The following is a 21,183-nucleotide window of genomic DNA, read 5'->3' as shown; positions in this document are numbered from 1 at the left end:
CCTGCAAACCCTGCAAGTGTTTCTGTGCTTTTCATAAGGCCTGTTCTCCCAGTGGGTCTATAACTCCATATTAATCCATCCTTGATTTCTGTGGAAAGCAGTATACAAAAACACATTGTAGGAAAAGGAGGTGGGGGCTAACTTCAGCCCTATTCTTTAGGGTGTTAGCCTCAGTCAAAATCAGACCCATATTCATTTTTTAAGTCTTTGTACTTATTCAGCTGATTACCAGTTCATTTAAGATCATCATTATATTCATTTAAGAGCACTGTTTCTATAGGTGTGGTTACTTTGTAAAGTAGCTGCAGTGGGATTGTGCAACAGCAGTCTTTGGCAATTCACAAAAGACAGCATTTTTCAGGCTTTAATGGATTCATTCACAATGCCCTTATTGGGTTGGTATCATCCTTATTTTAATGATGTGGCAATGGAGACATAAAAGAAATAACGTCTTACCCACAATCACTCAGCAAGTCCCATCCTTTCTCACTTGACTGATGATGCCATGTAACCTCACTGCTGATATGCACTGGCAAACTAACTCTCATGTCCACCATTAGTGATAACCAAGAGAAAAGTATGAAGTAAGGCAAGAAATGATGAACAGAAAGTCCCCTGTAACGAAGGGACTTGTTTCCCCGCAGGTGCATATCCAATTTGTCCCTCCCAGTTTCCCCCATCAAATGCGCTTGCGCGGCTGCCAGGGGAGTCCCACCCGTGCGCCAGGCAGGGAGATCAAGGTCTGGCTCCACAAGGATGCTTCGTGCTGTCCCGAAAGCATAACTTAATCCTGTGAGTGGGTAAAAAGCAAAGCAGTGAGGATAATGCACTCTTGAGCTTCTGGCTCCTTTGACTCCATCCCTGTCTTGGACAAACTTTCATCTCCAAGGAGTTAACTGAGTACAGATCTCAGTATTCTCCTCCCTAGAGTTCATTATGGATTTATTAAAAAAAAAATCCAATCCCTTCAGCTATGAAAATTACCCTCATTTGTCTATAAATAGGCTTAACCTCTTAAACTGTGTCAGATGCTGCTGATTCACCAATCTGATCTAGATCTTCAGATGTTCTCTGCTCCTACAGCTCCAGGGCAAATGACTCATACTGTTTGCAAGTGCCATATCCCACTGAGGCTGGCAGTACCACGATTCTGCTAGCAGTGTGGCTGCAGATTTTTACTAAAACCTGGGCAGGGATTTTCTCCCGATCAAGCTGAGCTCACCAGCATCCTGCAGCCACAAAGCAGTATGTTGCATTTACATGAAAATCCATGTATTTGCATTAGTCCAGCCACAAATCAGCAGAGGAGAATGTATTCTAGAATCAAACAAATGTGATAAAGGCAAAATCCTACTGATCCATGTAATCATTTCCCCAGCTGCATTTTTCTTCCCTGGTGACAGTCCTAGGAAGGTCAGTCTGCACTACCTATCACCTTACCTTTGAAATTGCTTTGGGAAATGCCAGTGTATTCTCACTCAATCTAAATGGCTTTTATAGTTTGTTCCTGGGTATCAGGGAGCTCTGAGCTGTCTGAATGTTCTCTCCTCACTCTATAAAACATTTGTTTTTAAAAGCAGAAAGGATCCACTTTCCTAGTTGTGCGCCCATTCCTAGAGTTGTCCCAAACCTTCTGCTACCTTTCCTGGAGAAGGGGAAAATCTAGATGTTGAAAACCAGGGAAAAAACTCTTCTGCTAGGTATGTTTTAGGGTAATGATGCCCTTCTGGCTATGGGGCACCTGGGGAGAGAAGAGGTTGGTGTTAGACGGCTAATGCCCATCCACCACGTGTTGCCTGAGTTTCCAGGGAGCCCTGGGCCTTGGCACTTTTTTGATCACATTTGTGTGCTGATCTGTGGGATGTGCTGTGGACCAGGGAGCCACAGGGAAAAGCTGACTTTTTTTTTTTTTTTTTTTTTGAGGTGTACTTCAGTGATCCAGGTTATGGCATAAGGTGTTGCTCTTGCCTAACACATGAGCTGGCTGCTTTGAAACTCCAGCTGATGATGCTGTGAGGGTCATCTGTGTCCTCTGCTCCGAATGCCTCATAAGCTCTTTGGAGTAAGGACCTGTGTATTTTACACTGCCATCACAAATAACAGACTCGCAGCTTGAAATCCGTGATTGACTGTGCATGTCCCATTTCATGCCATTAAAAACATAAGGTCAAGCTTGGAAGGGCGAACATGCTTTTGGCTTCTCTGCCATTTGTATTTCAGTCTGCAGGCACCACTTCTTTCACTGCGTGTTGCTGTTTTTCTCTTGAGAACATTTCCAGAATGCCCTATGCCTGGAGAAGAAACAGACTTTATTTACTGACATTTGTTCCAAGTTATAATGAGCAGAAAGACAACTCTTGTAGGCTCTAAACAGGATCTCTCAGCTAGAAGCCTCCAGGGCTTCAGCCAGCACCTCCCAAGCCCAAAGACTGCCTTCTTTTAAAAAGGTCTGAATTATCCATTAAATATCACAGCCTCTTGAAGAACGTCTATAGGATCTCTCTGCTTTCCTCCTTGATCGAGGCTTGAGCTGGCACCCAGTTAAGCGGCTGAGAGTCTTCTCCTTAGGATGCCATGGCTATGTGTGCATTGCTTGCACAAGCATGGGTTAGTTCACACCGTGGGTAGGGGGAATTTGGGATTCGATTAATGGCTAATTCAGGTGCAAGCTCCACTGCAAGGGAGTTCCAGGGCTGAAACGTGCCCTGAAGCATATGAAGGCACCATCAAGACAGCCTGGGTGATGAGGAGCCTTTTCATGCTTTTGCACAGGATGAACCCCGGGCCAACACCTTGGGGAGGAATCGTCCTTTGCCATCGGCTTCCCATCTGTGAACCTTGGTGCATGGCAAGGGAGTCTCCTCCGGCGGCTCAGCCCTTTTTGCATGTCTCAAAGGGATTCCGTCCTGCCAGGCTGCAGCGGGCAATAGCTGTGCAGTCCCTGACCCCCTGGGCTGGCTTCCATGTCACGCTTGCTAACGGTCCTCATGCCAGAGGCAAAGTTTTCTTGAGAGGGGCCATATTCTGCAGTGCTCAGGCTGTCTCTAAGAGTAAGAGCCCTACCCGGGGAACAGATAAACAGAACAATGTTTGAGCCTCTGGTACTCTTTAATGTCATTTTCAGGGAAATATATGTGTCATAACAACATAAAGCAGGCATAGTTCCCTTGCTTTCGATCTGCCTGGTGCCAGGGTCCACGTCATTTCAGCATCAAAACAGATCCAGCAAGTTCTTTGCAACTTTGCTCTGCCAAGAGCTGCCCCTTTTGCCCCCTCGGTTTGTATTTGTCGCTTGTCTTCCAGCAGCCTTCCTCACCCCTGTCAGGGGATGTCACGTACTGTTGTGGTTAACATCTAATTTTCACTGGAAGCCCTTGGGAATTGGGCCCTTATCTCCACATACCATGCACATCAAAACGGTTTAATCAACCCTATTAATTCCAGGGCTTGCTGCTGATCTGGATAAAACACTGCACTTTCCCACCACTGAAGCTTTGTAGCCAAGTTTCATGTTGCAGCACCCTCCATGCAGTTTGCTCTCTGCTCCTCAGGGCTGGACACGTTCCCCTGCAGTCCCCTGGCTCTCACAGAGAGGTGTCAGGGCCCTGCTCTAAGGCTCGGATTGGTTTTGGCTGATTTGTCAGACCAGGAACATCCCATCAGCTTGAAAATTTGGACTTGAGAGTCCTTGGCGTCACTTCCCGGTGCTCTGGGCAGTCATTGCCACCTCCAAACATGGGTGCAGGGCACCTGCAAAGCACATCTGCCCAGTTGTTTGGCCAGAGAAGGTGTTCGAGAGCAGGGAGAAACCTCAGCGATGCACCAAGACCAGGGCAAAACTCAGGGTTTGTCATTACAGCTGTGGTAGTGGGAACCTGAGGAAGGGGACACGCCTTTGCCCTTGTCCCAGCATGCCTGCTTTAGGGAGGAATGGTGGGACACGTCTTGTTCATCAGAAGACACAGCCTGATCGAGAAACAAAATTCAGAGGACTAGATACGGGAGGATTACATATAGGAGGATGGTTTGTAGACATCTTCCTGACTGGATGAAGAACTGGACCAGATTCTGCCACCTTTTCCCACTTCCAGCAGTATTTTACCCCATGGCTCACCTCCAGCCTAAAGCCAAATGTCTCCAACAGCTGTGAGGCTGCTTTAAACCTAACGCCCCCACCTAACGCCCCAGGGCTGCTCGAGACGTGCTGCTCCCTGCTTTTCTCAGAAAGGGTTCTTGCAACATGAAAGAAGTGCAGGCAAACAAAGAGCCGCAGGGAGAGAAGTGACAAGCGGCAGCTGGAGCCGGCGGGTGACTTGCCGAGTGACAGACCAGTTGCGCTCCTCGCTACTCTGCTGCTATTTTGGAAACTTCAATAAACAGAAGAGGCTAGATCAACCTCTCAGTGCTCCAGCACAAACCCTGAGGAGCCCTGTTGACTTTGGTGGCAACAGCAGCCTGAGACACCAGTTTCTCTATACGCACTGTGCTTCGTTTGGACCCGGGGCAAACTCATCAGAAATAGCCGCTGAAAACATTATTAGCAGCCCACTAATTAGCAGGTCTCGGCTCCTTTGCTAGGGCAAGCTTGCACCAAGGAATTCATGCTCTTTTGTGCCATGGAGAATATGACTATTTAACTTCTGTGTGGGAGCTTTCAAGCAGCTGGAAAAAAAAGTATGGATGTTTATATTTTTAAAAAGGGATTGTTTTTGCTGCTGTCAATTATTAATGGCTCTCAGGTCAGGCTAAGGAACAATGCCAGGGATAAATTACCCTGTACGCTATTCATATATGCTCTCCCCAATTGTTTCCTTCTCAACTAGAGGATTCACCTCGCAGTGAACCCCTTGGCGTTTGGAAGAAAAGAACTGACGAAGCGATGAACTCAGAGTGCCCGTTTATTTATGCATCAACATCTTTCCTACTTTGTCAGGTGTGTTTAATCAAAAAGAAGCAGGAAATGCAGTATAATTATAAACATATTACTGTGCAAGAAAAAGGCTGCCCTTGGAAAGAATTGTATTGTTTGATAAACGGTTACAGTGAAAAAACACAGGCTTAACCTACGAAGCTCTTTGCTAAGATCAAAGCAAAGCTGCCTGCCACCACAGGCTGCCTGTGCAGCAGGATTCAGCTCTGAGTTTGCAGCAAGGGAAGTGGAAGAACGTGAAAAAGAAAATGCAATCTCCTCTCTTCCTTTTTTTTTGCGTGAAACTTTTTGCATAGTATAAAATATGACTCAAACATTAAGTATTTGCTGTTAAAATTAATAGAATTAGTGGAGAACCCAGCTGAGAGCACAATAATTAGGGCCCAGTCCAAAGCCCCTTGCTGAAGCCCATGGAGAGACTTATTGTTTTCAGCGGGATCTGGCTCGGGATCCTGGTGAGCCAAAGCAAAGATGGAGTTACGGCATAACCCTGGGAGATCCTGGATCTCCTGCAGTCTTTCCATGTGACCTTGCCCAAACTTGCAAGCATTCCTTATTCCCAAGCATCGTCGAACCCGAGTCAGTAATCTGCTGCTGCTGCAAAAAGCAAAAGCCCTTCTGGGCTGAGAGATCGGGAGCACTGTAGGTAAGATGCAGAAAGGGTTCATTGCCCTTCTCAGCACTGCGAGGCTGGGCCACAGCCTTGCGCGTAAATGAAAAAAAAATACAGACAAACTGGAAATTGTCCAGAGGAGACCAACAAAAATGATCAGAGGTCTAGAAAACATGACTTATGAGGAAAGATTGAAAGGGCTGGGTTTGTTTAGTCTACAGAATTTGAAACATCCTAAGAAAAGTTAAAGAAGTAAAAAAATGTATGGTATCAAAAAGGGTAATTGATTGCCCTTTACCTCTGTGGGGATGGCAGAAGGTACACCAAAGAAGATTTAGGATAGACGGCATTAAAAGCTGTGAGGTTAATAACGCACTCAAGTACGTTACTTAGGGAGGGAGCAGAGTGTCTCTCACGGGAGATTTTCAATGTGTTGGACAAGTACCTGCCATAAGGGATTGGGTAACTCACTGTCCCATGGAGCAGGCTGCTTTCAGCCATGTGGTCCTATGGTTTCCATGATCTGTCTCAGGACACCCAGGAATGAGACCTTGGAGGTAATGAGCCTTCACAGCATTCCCTGATTCGAAAACAATCAGCCGGTGCTCAGCCCTTCTAAAAGTTGACCCTGAGATCAAGGACCCTTTCTTAAAATCCTCTTTTCCTTGGCTTCCATGGTTATTAAATAAAGAGCAACAAATTCTCACCCCTTCATGGGGCCGTCATCATATTTGTGAAGTACCTTGCTGCTCTCCCATGGGGGATTCCCATCTAAGCGAGTGCTCATATGCTCAAATATTAGGATGATGAGACCTCTGGAAAAGCATGTGGTGACTCAAAGTGTTCCAGGTAGCGGTGGCCTTGCAAATCCTGCTTGGGAAAGTCCCCTTCTGACACTGGAAAAAGAGGCACCTTGGTCAACCTTTGCTAGAGTACTTTCCCCCATAGCACCAGTGGGTACAATGACTGCAAAGCACTCAGGACAGTACTAGGTATTGCTCTGGGTGGGCCAGGTGGTGGCCAGCACCTGATTAGAAAGGCAGCATCCTTTCTCCCCATAGCGTCTGCCCCGGGGCTGCGTATCCCCTGCCCTGAAGCTGCGTGTGCTGCTGCCTCCCTGCGACCGAGCGACTGTGCCGGCCCTCGTCTGCCTCGGTAAGGCTCAACACTGTTCTCTGGTTTCAACCCTTTTTGCAAAGGGCCCCAAAAGCTTTGGTCAGAGTTTGCATCAAAGCCAATTGACCACAAGACAGAAGTCTATCAGAAACCAGGCTTTGTATTTACTGCCCAGCAAACCAAAATTCCTTGAATTACGGGGACGGGGTGAGGAGTTTGTGAAGGGAAGGAGCACAGGGCTTCAGCCAGAGCAGAGCTGACCATAGCCCTTGGTATCTCCAAGGACTTGGGGGTGACGTGAAGGCTCCCCGAGGGCCAGGGGAAGGATGCTATGCTCAACGCTGCTGTGACCGTGCCTCTTCTTTGCACTCCCCATTTCCTGCCCAGCTACAGCTGTGCAAGGTACTATTTGGTCCCTGCATGAATGCTGAGAAAATCACTGGTTATATGATACGGGAATTAAAAAAATCTGTTTGCTTCCAAGCGTAAACCAATGACTATGGCAATGGTTTGCAAACATGGGGTTAGGGCCCCAAGTCAGCTTTTTTTCCTTGGTTCTGGGTACAGTCACGAGCCTGGCAGGAATCCGTGTCAGCTAAAATGCATGGCAGCAACTGGCGTCTCCTGGAGTTTTGGAGCTGAGTGGGGTCACAACAGGAAGGAGTTTGGGAAGGCGGCACTGCGGAGTTAGGAATAAACATCTCCCCAGGGCAGACTTTCCATAATTGGCCATGACAAGGCTTCTTTCTCCAGAGAGCTGGAGCTGGCCTGTGAAGAAGCAGAATGAATCACTGCTCCGGTCCAATTTGGCAAGTGCTGTGATTTAGCCCTGCTTTGCACGGGGAGGAGATGATGATATAGACTGAAAGACAGAGGAGAAATGTAGCCAAAGGCTTCCGAGCTGGGAGATGAGTTTGGGTTCCCACTCATTTTTTGCAGGTTTACTCAGATCCTTAGAAGGAAACCCTGGCAAAAACCACTGGTACAAAAACAATTTCCTTTATCAACAATGTAGAGGGAACAATGGGGACTCCTGAACACAAAGCTCATACAAACAATAATAACCATTTTATTTCACATTGTTAAAACACCAGTTGATGTGCAATTCTTCCTTCCAGCCCCCCCACTTTGTTAACTATTTCTGTTGCCCTTCTGCTCCCAGATATAGATTTATGGGAGACGATCTTAGAGGTTGGAGTTGGTGTCCTGCAACATGGTGGTGACCACATGGCTGTGCAGCCTTCTGCGAAGAGGAGGGTTGAGCATGGTTTCCTCATGTCACCCTGTACCCTTGGAAAAGTCACACTTTCTTTCAAATATGAGGAAAAAGGGGTGTTGTTTCTGCCATCCTTTCTCTGGATGGTGGTCATCAAGAGCTACCTTTAAAGCTCTTGGCATCTCAGCAATCTCACCAAGCCTGGTGACCCGACAGCAGTTCACAGCCTGTTCAGTATCTGGTGATTAATCCCCTCCCTTTAAAAATATGCACTTAGTGGCAGAACCCCACAAAAATATTGGTGGAGCCAGAGGTCCTTTGCCAAGTGGCAGACTTAGACTTGCTCTTCTTGGAAAGCTGGTTTCCTGTCACTGGCTTTCTCTCATCGCTGTTTTCCAGTGGTTTGGAGAGAGGAGAAAGGGGAAAAAAAAATTGTTCCTCCCAAATACCTCTTCTCTTTTACATCCCCTTTCCTTCATGTGTCCTTTCTGCTATTCCAGATTTCAGCAATTCCATCAGCCAAAGGGCTTCCTAACTAACCCCACTGCTATCCCTGATGCAAAAGGAGAAGCAAGCTCCCTGCAAAGCAAGATCTCTCAAAAAAGAAGACGCAGACAATCTTCATTTCCATCCCACGTTCTCCTGCTTCTTCAGAGAGCAGGAACAAAAATCTTCCCTGCACTGTGAAAGAGTGGTAGCTCAGAAAAGTCAAATCTGCATCTTGTCACAATGTGAGAGTTCAGATCAAAGCATCAGCCTTTTGCTGATTTCTAATTTGATGTTAGGAACATTAAAATTGTATTTCTTACGAGATGACTACCATAGCTAATGCAGGTAGCTGATGCTGGGCTGGCTACAAGACTAGAGCTTGGGGCTCCCTATTCTAAACACTCTCGCCACTCAAAATGGAAAGCTTGGTCAGCACCAAGCAGCAAAGGGCTGCGGCATGCAGCTGAGCTTGCATGCTAACAAATGCAGGTTACCCAGATCTGACTTTCCCTGGAGATACCAGCATTCCTATTCACCTTTTATTTTAAAGTCTGTACAAGGCCAAATCCTGCACCAGGTTCTTACCCGGTATCTTTTCCCTCTTTTTTGCTGAGACTCTGGGTAAGGCCTCCAGGCTGGACTTAGCAGCACCACATGCAATATTGGTCAGGTGAATACAGCATGAGCACAAAGCTTATGACCTTTCTGGCAGAGCATTTGAGGAATGACTGACACCACTGGTGCCTTCAAGGTCAGGAGTTTGTGGGATCCCATGAGGATTCCCCACCTGCTCTCTGCAGAGCAAGGTGAGTCTTTTCTGGAAAGGAAAGCACAAAACGTCTTGGGAAGTACCAAAGGTCATTTAGAGAAGGTTAGAACAGGGGACACACTGGAGTGTAAGACATCCATGGTCAAAGAGTTTGTGTGGCAGTTTTCCCTTTGGTGTCCATGTGTCAGTCTCTGGATCATAGCAGTCCAAGGAATCCAAGTCCTCAATGACATTGTCCGCGGTGAGACAACGTCCTCCTGTGACATACAGCTTGTTCTTGATGACAGTGGCCCCGTGATGCATTCGTCTGTCCTTCATGTCTGCACACTTAACAAACTTGTTGCCTTTTGTATCATAAGCAATTATTCTCCGGGTGTACCCTAAATGCAAAGCCAGGGGTGGAAGAGACAGATGGGAATTAGAGTTTATGGCCAGCAAAAGGAATGATAATGTATTTCCTGCTAGTCTTCAATAAAACCTATTATACTGGTACATAATTTGGCAAAATTAAGATATCTAAGCTGGGAAGTGATGATGTGTCACAAGAATGCCTGTCTGTCTATCTTCCCTTCCCGTTTGTCATCATCCTGTCTCATAGCACCTTGGCAGCTAAGGCTCGACAAGCACCATAAAACCCATCAGATCAGGCAAGCAACCTGCCAAACGCAGTTGGAGCTTGCAGTTTTCTGCATGTGCCTTCAAATGTCCTGAAGTATTTCTTTTCACCCAACAGACTCCTAGAGTTTCATTTGGAAATACAGAAACCAAAGCACATGGGAAGGGAGCAACAATGCCTTGTTGGGTTGGAGTCATAGCTGTCTATCGAATGGAGCTGGATACTCAACAGCACAGTGCCACCGGTGCTCCCTCCACTTCCAAAGCCCTCAGTGCTGTGTCTGTGCTGGCCACCACACCAGTGACCCAATGGACAACTCTTCCACTGAGGGGTGACGTAACCTCGCATCTGCTGAGAGGTAGGGGCTGGTACCAGGGCCATTGCCCTGGAGCAATGGAGGTGTGGAAGCTTGGTACCCAGCAGTACCTTGCCCATGTATCCCTGTAGATGATCAAGAGTGCCCATGGCAAACAAGCTGCTTTGGGCCATGTTTTGCAGGCCTTGAAGCCACTTTCCCTAAAAAAAAAATCAAGGTCTGTCTTGCTTAGGCCAACCCTCTCCCCTTTGTTATGATGTGACAAGTCATACAAAGAGGACCTGAAATGTGATCAAAGCTATTTTTAAAAGAAAATGTTATTTTTGTGAGTTTTACTGTTGTTGAAAAACAAGCACTGTTTGGCCAATGTTTTGGCATGGAAGCTGGTAAATAAAACCTGACCATGATGAATCTCTCTACTTTCAAGCAAAATGAAAGATGTTTAAAGTTAACATGACTTTCTGTGGCTTTTGTTAGATAAGTAAAAAATAAATTGAGAACTTAAGCTCAGCAGCAGCAGACTTGGGTCAATACAGGCCCTTCAGATTAATGCATTTGAAGATAAGAGAGTTGAAAATACTGTATTTTGGTCACTGTGGTCTGAGGCCAGGGTAATCTGCCACACAGGAGCCTGATGGTCTTGGACCTTTTGACTCAGATCTCCCCTGTTCTCTCTGCAAAGGGTAGCAGTGGCCTCCTGCTGAGAGATGACACCATGTTTGAGCCCTGTGAGATTTGGGTTCAGTCCTCTGCTCTGCTAAAGCTTCCCTATGTCTCATTTTCTCTTAAATAATCTAACACATGCTTCCTTGTGCCAGCCTGTGGTCAGGGGAGCTGCATTAAGGACTGCAGAGTGCCAGGCTACCAATGACATGTGATCCATCAAAGTGCCATGGGCAGAGGCTGATCCTCAGGTTGAAAAAGACACTGAGAAGTTTCCCCTCTCTGAGTGTATCACCTCCCTCTCAGCACATTTCACGATTACCCCCAGGAGGCAGCTACAGGACTGATCGACCCCTCATAGCCCTGCAGCCCACCCATCCCAACAAGTCATCCATGGCCTTGCGGTAACTGTGCTCTCCACCCTTCCAAGAAGAGCAGTCAGGGAGGGCCAGGCTGTGAGTCAGCAGGGGAGGAGCAGGACCCCCATGCCCTTGGCGTCCTCCTTTCTTCTGCAGAGTAGTAACTTGCATTGGCTTTTCCACAGTTTCCCCACACCCAGGTCCTGCTACTTGGAGTAAGAAGGTGCCTCGTGGAGAACTTGTCCCTACTTCCATGGCCATGAGACCCCATAAGAGATGTGTATGGAGGGTGGACACACTCCTCCTTTCCTTCCCAAGCTCCATGTGCTTTTTGAGGGAGCACTCCAAGCAGGAAGGCTGTGAAATTCCTCAGGAGCTGGGCAGGGCAAGGCGGGAGGGAGGGTGAAACAGAGCCCTTACCACCTACGATGATAATCTGGTCTCCAATCACGACAGCTGGTGCACAGACATTCTTCACCACTCTGGTCTCCATCCGAAACCATGTATTCCTGGAGACATGGTAAACCTGACAAATAAAGATACACACACGGCTGTTTATGTTGCATTTTAACTGGCAATTGTAATTACAGAGGAACTTATGGTTTTTATTTTGTCCTAATGAATACAATCCTCTGGCTTGAACTGCTGGAAATCCGAGAATTTACCCACTTTTTTCCCTAATATGTCCCCTTGGAAAGCATTCTAGTTCTCCAGGCTTGTCTGCTCAGGAGATACTAGCACACGCATTAAGGCAGAGTGTATCTGCCATAGGCAAGCTTCTCAGCTGTAAATCTTTGCATGGCCATTAAATCACTGTAACTCCTGGATAATGCTCTCCCAAAGTGCAAGCCATTTCCTTTCATTTTCCAGTTAGTGTATTCCTGCCTTAGCCTTAGCAATTTCCTGGGCAAACAAACCTCAACTTCACCTAGCTCTGCTGGCAGCCACCGTGTTTGCCCAGCTGCTATATTTGTGCTGGTGGCTGGTATGGGCTCAGATTGGCAAAGGGACTTGTTGATGGGACTTAGAGTGGTATCTAAAAGTCATCAATTTATGTGAGAAAAAGAGCTGTTGCCAGATGATGATCATTCAGTCATCTGTATCTGGGTAACGCAAACTTTTATGTCACATCATCCGCTTCTTAATACAGCAAATATCTCCAGGACATCTCCCCACTAACTGATAAATACATTTCCTTCCCCCTGATAATCAAGTAGCGTTATCACCATAAAGAAGCATTGCTCATGTGCTGGCTGCCATCTTAGCCTTTAATGATCCTTCTTAGTTAAAACACCTAAACCAGTGAAAAACACTCATGGGGAAAGTAACACTGCAATGTTGCTAAAGCATCAAATCAGATAAGAAAGGATTTCATGTATTTTCTCCTCTTAATAGAGTGTAACCGCTGAAGGCAGGCAGAGAGCCAGCAACATGTGGCAGGAGCCACATTTTTAACACAACTGCTTATACTAAATAACCGTCAGTTTAAGTCCTGGCCTTTTGATGACTGAGAATCTAATCACTCTAATGATCGCGAATCTTTGCTTTTGCTGCATGCACGCAGGTGCACGGCTGAGACCCCAGCTCGGCCGCCAAGTGGAAAGCACTGATTTGAGTGAGATTGGCTACAGGCATGAAGCCAGGCAGGGGGGTCAGCGGCTGCCTGCCATAGCATCACCTGCAGCAGCCCTGGCCCCAGTGCCCACCAGCGGCAGAGCTGACTGACACCCAGCGAAGCACCTCGGGGCTTGTGCCTGAAAACCACTCAGAGGGGAAAATGAAAGAGTTGCAATGCTCCTTGCAGACAAGAATTCCCTGAAGCCATGTGTCAACTCATCCTGCCTCTTGCTGGAACTCACAATAAATTTTTTTTGGGGTTTGATTTCCTCAGGAGGGTGATGAACTGCTGAATACGTGAGATGAAACTGCCTACAACTGTCCTACAAGCACGACCGATCATTACCTGGATCAGCCGGACAGGGTTTTGCATAATGTCTTCTCCCCCAAAGAGGTAGACCCTCTGATCTTTGGCAGCAACAGCAGGGTGAAGGACAGCAACAGGCATGTTTGCCATGTTCTCACAGGTGTTGTAGACACTATCGTATCTTTCCACAGAATTCAGGATTTCCTGGTTTTTGCCAATTCCACCGAATGATAAAATATAATTTTTATATGCCAAGCTTCTGTGGGAGTAACGTGGAACTAACATGTGCTCAACCAACCTCCACTGATTGAGTTTGAGGGAGTAAATGTAAATATTATCACTGACCGGGCTTTTCTTGTTGCTAACAGGCATCCCTCCAAGCACACAAATATTGCTGTGTAAGCTCACTGCAGAGGCTTTGTACAGGCGCATGGGAAGTTTGGCCAGGCTTAGCCATTGGCTTGTCTTGTCATCATAGAGCAGGACATCCCTCGTTGTCTGCTGGCTGTCCTTCCTGCCACCAATGATGATGAGGAATTCTTGGTTGGAGTACCTGCGAGGAACATGCAGCATGGGCTTGATGTCAGGTGCGTTGGTGCTGTACAAGGAAAACATATGTCTCCGCGCTGACTCAAGGATGCTCCTGCAAGTAGGTGAGGACTGAACAAGGGAGTCATTGGCGATGAAGTGGAAGAGGAAAGTTGGATGGACGTACTGAAGCCGGACCTTCTTGAACAGCTCTTGGATGTAGCCTTGTCTTGCCTGGAGGTCATGCCGGATCCAGACCATCAGTGTCTCAAAGACCTGCTCCTCCTCCCCGCAGAGCTCATCGTCCCCAAGGTAATCAATGAGCTCCAAGGGACAAAGGTCCTTCAGGTCCTCAGAAGAGGCCACCTCAGGAAAGCATTTCAAAGCCATAGCCTTGGCTTTCTTATTCAGGGTTTGGCAGTTCAAGACTTTTGCCAGTCTGATCATGCTCAGACAGTTGTCAGGAGTCAGCTTGTCTTGGAGGTAGGCAGAGCAGGCCTCAAACAGCTTAGTGTACTGCAGCATGGAGGCTGTCTCCAACAGGCACAGGACATTCTCAGCAGATATAAGAATCTCCCCTGTGTAAACATAAAGGATAATCTGATCCAAAATCTCAGCGTCGATGCCCTTCAGGATGACTTTAGCCTGGCGACTCTCTCTGAAGTCATTACAGAACATCGCCTTGAAGTATGGACTGCTGGAAGCCAGCACGTTTCGGTGGCAGGGGATTTCGAAGCCCCCGGAGCAGAGAGTAACATCAGTCAGCATCCCACTCTGCCGCAGAGCATTCAGCTGTCTCAGCAGTTCGGAGGAGAAGTCCTGGTCTTTGAAGAGAAACTTCTCAGTGGATCCCTCCATAGCAAAATAGGAGAGAGATGAATTCTGGACTTGGCAGAAAAAAACAAATTCTTAGCAGCTTTTATTGAAATATCCAGCTCCAAGGGAACAAATCAGGACTTTGATGTTGCTCTAAATATCCATTCACTGTTACGCATAAAAATGGAACACGGGTTAAGCACAGTGGGAAAATAATAAAGAAGCTAAGAGGTCGCTAAGACCCTTTAAATTTTTCATAAAGTTATCAGATAGGTTGCAGCTCTGAGGTCAGCACTGCCTGTATCCCTGGCAAGAAGCAAAAGCACTGAAGTTATCTCACTGATTTGGGATGAAAGCTGGACGGCTGAAGCAATTGGTTTATTTGTTTTAATCATGTTGAATAAATGCGCTTAGACATTTATTCACTATTTTAAAGTATTAGCAGTTTAGTAGCTTGCGCCTCTTTCCCCTAGAGTTAGTCACTCCCAAAGAATGTAAATCTGGCAGAGCTGAACTCTGCAGCAGGGCAAACGAAACCCTAGAGACTGAGAATCTGCATTAAAACGGTTATTTATTAACTCTGCTTAGCTGTGGATTTTTTATGTTAATCAGACACACAATGGCTAAATTAAGTGCCAGGCAGAACAATATGATGAGTATCTATTGTCATGGCTAACTGCTCAACCTGCAGTGAAACGGTAGGGTAGAAACATTTACCTTCTGTTGTCCTTCACTGCATGCACTTACTCTCTGTCGTTTATTCTCTGCTGAGATTTTCCATAGCTAGAGCCTGGATAAAAACCTATAAACCCACAGGACGTTTCTTTCAGTAGGTAAGTGATTCATAGAGGGTGATTTCTGGACGTGTTTATTCTGAAGTCACTTTTGCCGCTTTCGGGAGCTGTGCGCAGGAGCGGCGAGGTGGTGGGGCATTGTATACATTCCAGCGCTAAGAATAGGCACACACGGGCTTCTCGCTGTTATCACATGTGACGCCGCCGTTGCCTTTTGCAATGACCTGGCCAGTACTGAGCATGCCCGAGTGGTGTTTTTCTGGCAAATGTTTACATATAATAAATAGACACGGAGAGGAAAGTTCACTTATAAAAGTCCTGGCTGTCCGTTTGGAAACAGCGGCAGGACCCTGTCCTAAAGTGCCTGGGAACTCTAGAAGCCTGTAAACAGTCTGCAATGCCTCACGCTAGGTAATGCACTGTCATCGTAGTTTCATGAAGAAAGAGGGAGAGAGAAGGGCTTCCAGGAACCCCGGCGGGATGGACCGTGTCTCCACCTTATGGAGAGATCTGGGGAGCGTCAGCCCGTTGCAGTCTGGTGGGAGATGCTGATGCACCGGGACCCCTGTGCTGCCCCGAGGTGGGCAGGGAGAGTCCAGCTACCTCTGCCAAGCAGAGAGTGAAGTTCACTCTTGGAGCAGTTTATCTTTATGATGATGCTTGATATTTCATACAGAAAATATCAGGTTATGGGCTTTTGTGTAAGGACCTCAGCTCTCTGAAACCCTTAGCAAAGAACTTCTCAAGCAGGTGGCTTGAGGAAGCTCAGCGTTAGGGGTGGGAGGGCTGGAGCAGGTCGCTGAAGTGAGTGCAGCAAGCTGGAAACCAGGGTCCCAGGGTGGCACTTATCTCCCCAGGGCAGACACCTCGATGGGATCCCTAACTGCAGATGCCTGCACATGAACGAGGCATCCAAGCTTCTTTTACAGCCAGTGAAGTCTAGTCAATACAACCGGCTCTGCCGAGTTATTCAGGTCACCAGTAAGTACCACCTATATTTGGGCAGGTCAACAGTCCTCTAGGCACTGCTAGGTCTCCACATGTGCTCAGCTGCCTCAGTCACATGTAGGTGTCCATATTTAACACTCCCATGTAGGTATCTGCAATGATGAGCCTAAATCCATCCCCAGGGCTGGGATCAGTCGAGCACCTTGTGCCAGCAGAGGATCCTCCACAACCCCAGCTGGCCCCCAGCCGGGGTCTCCAGCAGGTCCAGTGTGATGTGTCCCAGCTCTGTGCCAATTTCCTGGGTGTTTCAAGAAAAATGGCATTGGCTGCCCATGCCAGGGTAACTGGATTGGGTCCCTCATCTGTGCTGAAATTCCTCTCTTTGTTCTGAGATGGGACTGAATCCAAAATGTTGTTTCTAAGCATCGCTAACACAGGGAAACACAAGGTTAAAGTGAAACTCCTTCTCATATTTTCAAAGCCAAAGCTCACGGGTGACTCATGTCTGCGTCTAGTCACAGCGAGGCAGATGAGTGAAAATCGTTGGGAGCCACAGTGTTCTTATGTCAACTCCCATGCCGCGCTGGTGTTTGCAGTCTCCATATGTTCCTGCCCCTGCATCCATGGCCCAGCAGACTGCTGGGATGGGGGCAGCCGGTTCCTCTAAAAACAGCAGCTTTGCATCACAGGTCATGCCGTACGTGGCCTTTCCCAGAGACTTTTCAATGCAGCGTAACAACATGGTGAAATGCCTGAAGGCTAGACAAAACTTTGAAGGCCCAGACCCGTGTTAAAGACAGGGTGGAGTCGGGCTGGCATAGCTTTTTGGAGGCTTTGGCATCTTCCCTTCCTGCACAATCTGTCCGTGTGTGTGCACACCCGTGTGTGAACGGCCAGGCAAGGTGAGGGAGGGGAAGGGCAGGAGCCACTGGACTGGGCTCCTGCAGATGAGTCACTTTGAGGGTAAGCATGGCGATGTGCAGGCTTTTCCCTCTCCTCGAGTAAAGAGACGACCCAGAGGATGATGTTGGGGCGCTGGGGAAAACGTGCCCTCCCCTCCCTACTCCCCGCCGCCGCTGCCTCACCAGCTGGCCATGATCTTGCTATAAATATTTAGAGTGGCATTAAAAACCCAAAGGAGAATTTCTCTCTCCTCGTCCAGAGAACATTAGCTACCCAAACAAAACACCCCCTCGCTTTCTTTCTTGCTCTGTATGTATATGCTCTCCTTGCGGTCCGTTTTGATGATTGATTTAGCTTTATATCTCTGTTCTGGCTCTAACTCTTTGCTGCCTGTTTAGTTCTGCCTCTTCCTGGCAGTGGCTGTGGATTATTTTTTTAACCCTTAAAGAAACAAATGATGCTATCTGACTTCACTAATGACACTGTTTTATGGGGTCAGGGAAGGGTACATGGGATGTTCTTCTGCATTAGATACTGATAAATGTGGCATTTATTTAGAAGATCCCAGGCTCGGGGGCTTTGCATGGTTATGCAAACTCCTGCTAACCCAGAGTACAGCGTGTGCTGTTTAAATAGCTTATTGCTCTCGGGGGGGTTGCTGCTCCCTGCTGAGTCCCCACACAGGTCCCTGCCAATTTGGGGCCAAGGCTCCCAAGCAATGAAGCTCCTGCTGCCTGCTTTACAACTCTCTCCTTTCTTTCCCAGAGATTATGGTTTCAGACACATCTCCAATCAAGTGGGCACATCAGCACTGCTTAGTTAGGATTTCCTTTATAAATAAACTAGAAATCATTTTTCATGGCATATCCTAGAATAGTGTGTCCTATATGGCCCCTACTGCTGCAGCATGACCCCTGGTGAGAGGGAAGAGATGTTTCTTCTGTGGGACAGTGTAACTTGTCTGAGAAAGTCTGTTTCTGAATGAGTTCTTGAGGCAGGTTTCCTAGGTTGGCATGCTATCGACAGAACCAGGTCTGAGTGGTCTTTTTTGGGAGGACAGGATACTGCATTAACCACGGGAGTGGGATGTTGCATGGACAACGGGCTGGTCTGAACACCACGTGCAAACGGGAAAGTGGGCTTGTTCGCAGGTTATGTGACCCAGCAGCACCGTGGGACAAAATGCTGCAGGTCCCCCATAGCCCTTGAAGGAGGCTGGAGCCATTGGGGGCTGTTAAAAACAATGACCCGCTGCAACCACTGCTGAATGAACTCCATCAATGGCCACTTTCTAGAAAATGGAAACGTCTACCAAAGAACGACCACTTTGCTGCAATGCTGTATACTCACCCTGCTCCTTCTGCTCTCTCTCCTGAAGTGTTTGGGATTGCTCAGCTTTGGAATTAGGATAGTTGAACCTTTGATCTGCCCCAGAGCAGCTCTTCTTATGTTTTAATGTAATGGGATGATGAAATGTCTATTATCATGCACTAAGCAACAGAGCGGAAAAAAGCTGTAATCTAATCGGCCAGCAGACAGGTGCACAGAGAAGACTGGTGATGTCAGACAACTTCTAAAACTCATACACTGATCCTATTACAATTCAGGTGAAAATGAACAAATATGGATAAGGGAAATTGACTGTTGAAGGCAGAAACTTCACTGAGCTTATTCAGTGTTACGTGTTCTGCCTGGATGACTAGCAGCCCCCACAGTTATTAAGAGAGAGATCATCCCTTTCCCCAAATTTGCAGTCTAAATAGACAGGGGGCAAGAAAAAATATTCCTTATTATGGTCTTTATAAAACTGGGAGAGGGAACGAAACCCAGGATTAACATTCCTCGTTGTAAAAAGAGACAATTACAGGGATTGTAATTAATCAGATGCCATGAGTTGGAGAAGATGGGAAGATGCCCCAGGCAGCAGTGGTGGCTGGCTGGGGTGACAGTCTTCAGCCCAGGCTGGGAGAGCAGCCAGCACTGCCTGGGATCTGCGTGCCCTGGCAGTGTGGAGCTTGGTCGCTGGGCACTGACCAGGGCAAGATGGGCACCTGACACCATTTTGCTTATTATAAGCTGGAGGGGAGAGAAATACAGGAGCAGAAAGGAAGACTAATGTGTTGGGGAGTTATTAGATTTATGTATCGCATATTTACACATGCATGTAAACATATTTAATGAATATGTGCATTAAAACAGCAAAGATATGTCTGTGCTAGCAAATTACTATCAAGAGATAGCATGGATAGGGACCTTCCTACTCCACACGTATGTCTGTATCTCACCCAGCTCATAACACCACCAGGAGACCTAACTCCACATGTGATGTCTGGGTCAGACCTGTGAAGGAAATCTTTCCCCACACCCAGCACCTGGTTTTGGACTCATCCTGATACTCCCCACTGAAGCAGCCTCCCTGAGTCCTGTCCATGCTCAGCCGGAGCCCAGTGTGGATTTACTACTTGCTTCACTGGACTGGGAAAACAGCCCTTTGACCCTGTCCTCTAGCTCCCTGGTTGACATCTCAGGTTCACTGAAGGCAATGAAACTCCCCAAGCTAGCAAGTAGCGGAGAAGACATTGAAATGTAAACAGAATCCAGTGTGAATATGGGGAATTAATGGACAATCGTACGTGACAATAAGATGAAGTCCTTTGTGTTACTTCAGGCAACAGAAATACAATGACTATTCCACACGGCACTGCCAGGTGTGGTCTCCTGCTCACAAACTACCTAATTCTCCTAGAGTCATGGGAAGATTGGGTTGGGGAGCCCCTGGGAGCTCACCTAGTGCAACCTCCTGCTCACAGCAGGGCTAACCTCAGAGTTAGATCAGGTTGCTCAGGGACTTGTCCAGTTGAATTTTTGAAATCTTGAAAGATGAAGATTTCACAACCTATCAGGACAACCTGCTCCAGTCCTGAACCACTCTCCTGGTGAGGATTATTTCCTGTATGTCCAATAGGAATTTCCTTTGTTGCAACTTGTGAATGCTGCCTCTTGCCCACAAGGAAGTCTGCTAACTTCCTCCTGCTGCTACTAGTTGCCAACTGTCTGGTCTTCTTCTTATCCTTTAAGTCCAGGTACCCTTATGATCCTTCTCTCTCATTCCTCTGTAACTGTTGCATTACTCATTTTCTGTTTAGTTCCTCAGCAAACATGATTTCCCTGAGTGCCCTATCACCACAGCTGTTGTTGACATTGGTATGATACTTAATTTTGAACTAAGGCTTAGTTTAAGACTTGATCGAAGCTGGGTTTGGTTCTGATTTTGTAGGTGAGGTAACAGACTACATCTGTAGACACTGGTCTTGAAATCTGAACTTGAATTTTGAAGCCCTGACCTAAACTTTTGTTATAGAGCCATAGGGACAAGTTTTACTCTTACAGCATTGGAGACACAGAGCAACTTCACAAGTGTCACTGCCATCACTGTATGTATTGTGTACAGATAGAGAGATATAGCATGTAATTCAATAATGACTTTGTCCCAGTATGTGTGGGTGTGAAGATGTGTGGGCTCCTGGCTTGGTTTCAGGCCAATCTCTAATTAAAGAGTGAAAGATTAAGATGAAAGCAATTGTACTCTTCCTTCTTTAGTCAGAATGACCTACTAGCGTTAATTAAAACAATCTTCAGGCAAAAATAAATTTGGCTGCCAAAGTTATGCACTTCACATTAAATAAGGACATAGCTGGGTTTAAAGTGTGCTGAGCTTCTAGAGGTTTCACAGAAACCACTCATATAGCTTTGGGCACTGTTGTTGGAATATTTTAAAACAAATCCTTTGCCTAAACCAGCTCCTTCATGTGCATTTCAGACACCCTCTGGCTTTTTCTTCAAACGACATCATTTGAGAATGGGTACCTGCCAGCTTATCTTGGACTGAACATACAGTGTGACCTCTGGAGGATAAAATATCACCAGGAACACTGGACACCTAAGTAGATTATTCATCTATCCTTTCTATAGTCTCTGGTTACAAGAGCCCCATGGCAACAGCAACAAGAAGATACGCAGATCCTGCACTGCTCTGCTTTTTCTGGGCCTGAACATTAAAATGTCTTTGATAAAGGCAAATCTGGAATAAGATGGTTCATTTCAGGATCAGGATCTGCCCCTCATATTTTCAGGTTGCTAGAAGTGTTGCCAAAGGAGGATCAGGCCTCTAAAACTCCAGAAC

General features: G+C 46.9%; 1 protein-coding gene across 1 annotated transcript; it reads right to left on the bottom strand.

Annotated features, from left to right (window-relative positions):
- Positions 1 to 9,226: 9,226 nt before the first annotated feature.
- KLHL38 (kelch like family member 38) lies at positions 9,227 to 14,397 on the bottom strand (the record flags this gene model as incomplete). The annotated part of the gene is made up of 3 exons (XM_082323730.1): positions 9,227 to 9,513; positions 11,508 to 11,613; positions 13,051 to 14,397. 3 exons carry the CDS (start codon positions 14,395 to 14,397, stop codon positions 9,227 to 9,229), a joined length of 1,740 nt encoding a protein of 579 aa, XP_082179856.1.
- Between the last annotated feature and the right edge of the window lie 6,786 nt (positions 14,398 to 21,183).

The sequence above is a fragment of the Platalea leucorodia genome (genome assembly GCF_965183815.1).
Source record: "Platalea leucorodia genome assembly, chromosome: 1".
NCBI lineage: Eukaryota > Metazoa > Chordata > Aves > Pelecaniformes > Threskiornithidae > Platalea > Platalea leucorodia.
Note: the sequence above shows the minus strand (reverse complement) of the source record. Positions and strands in the feature narration are given on the sequence as shown.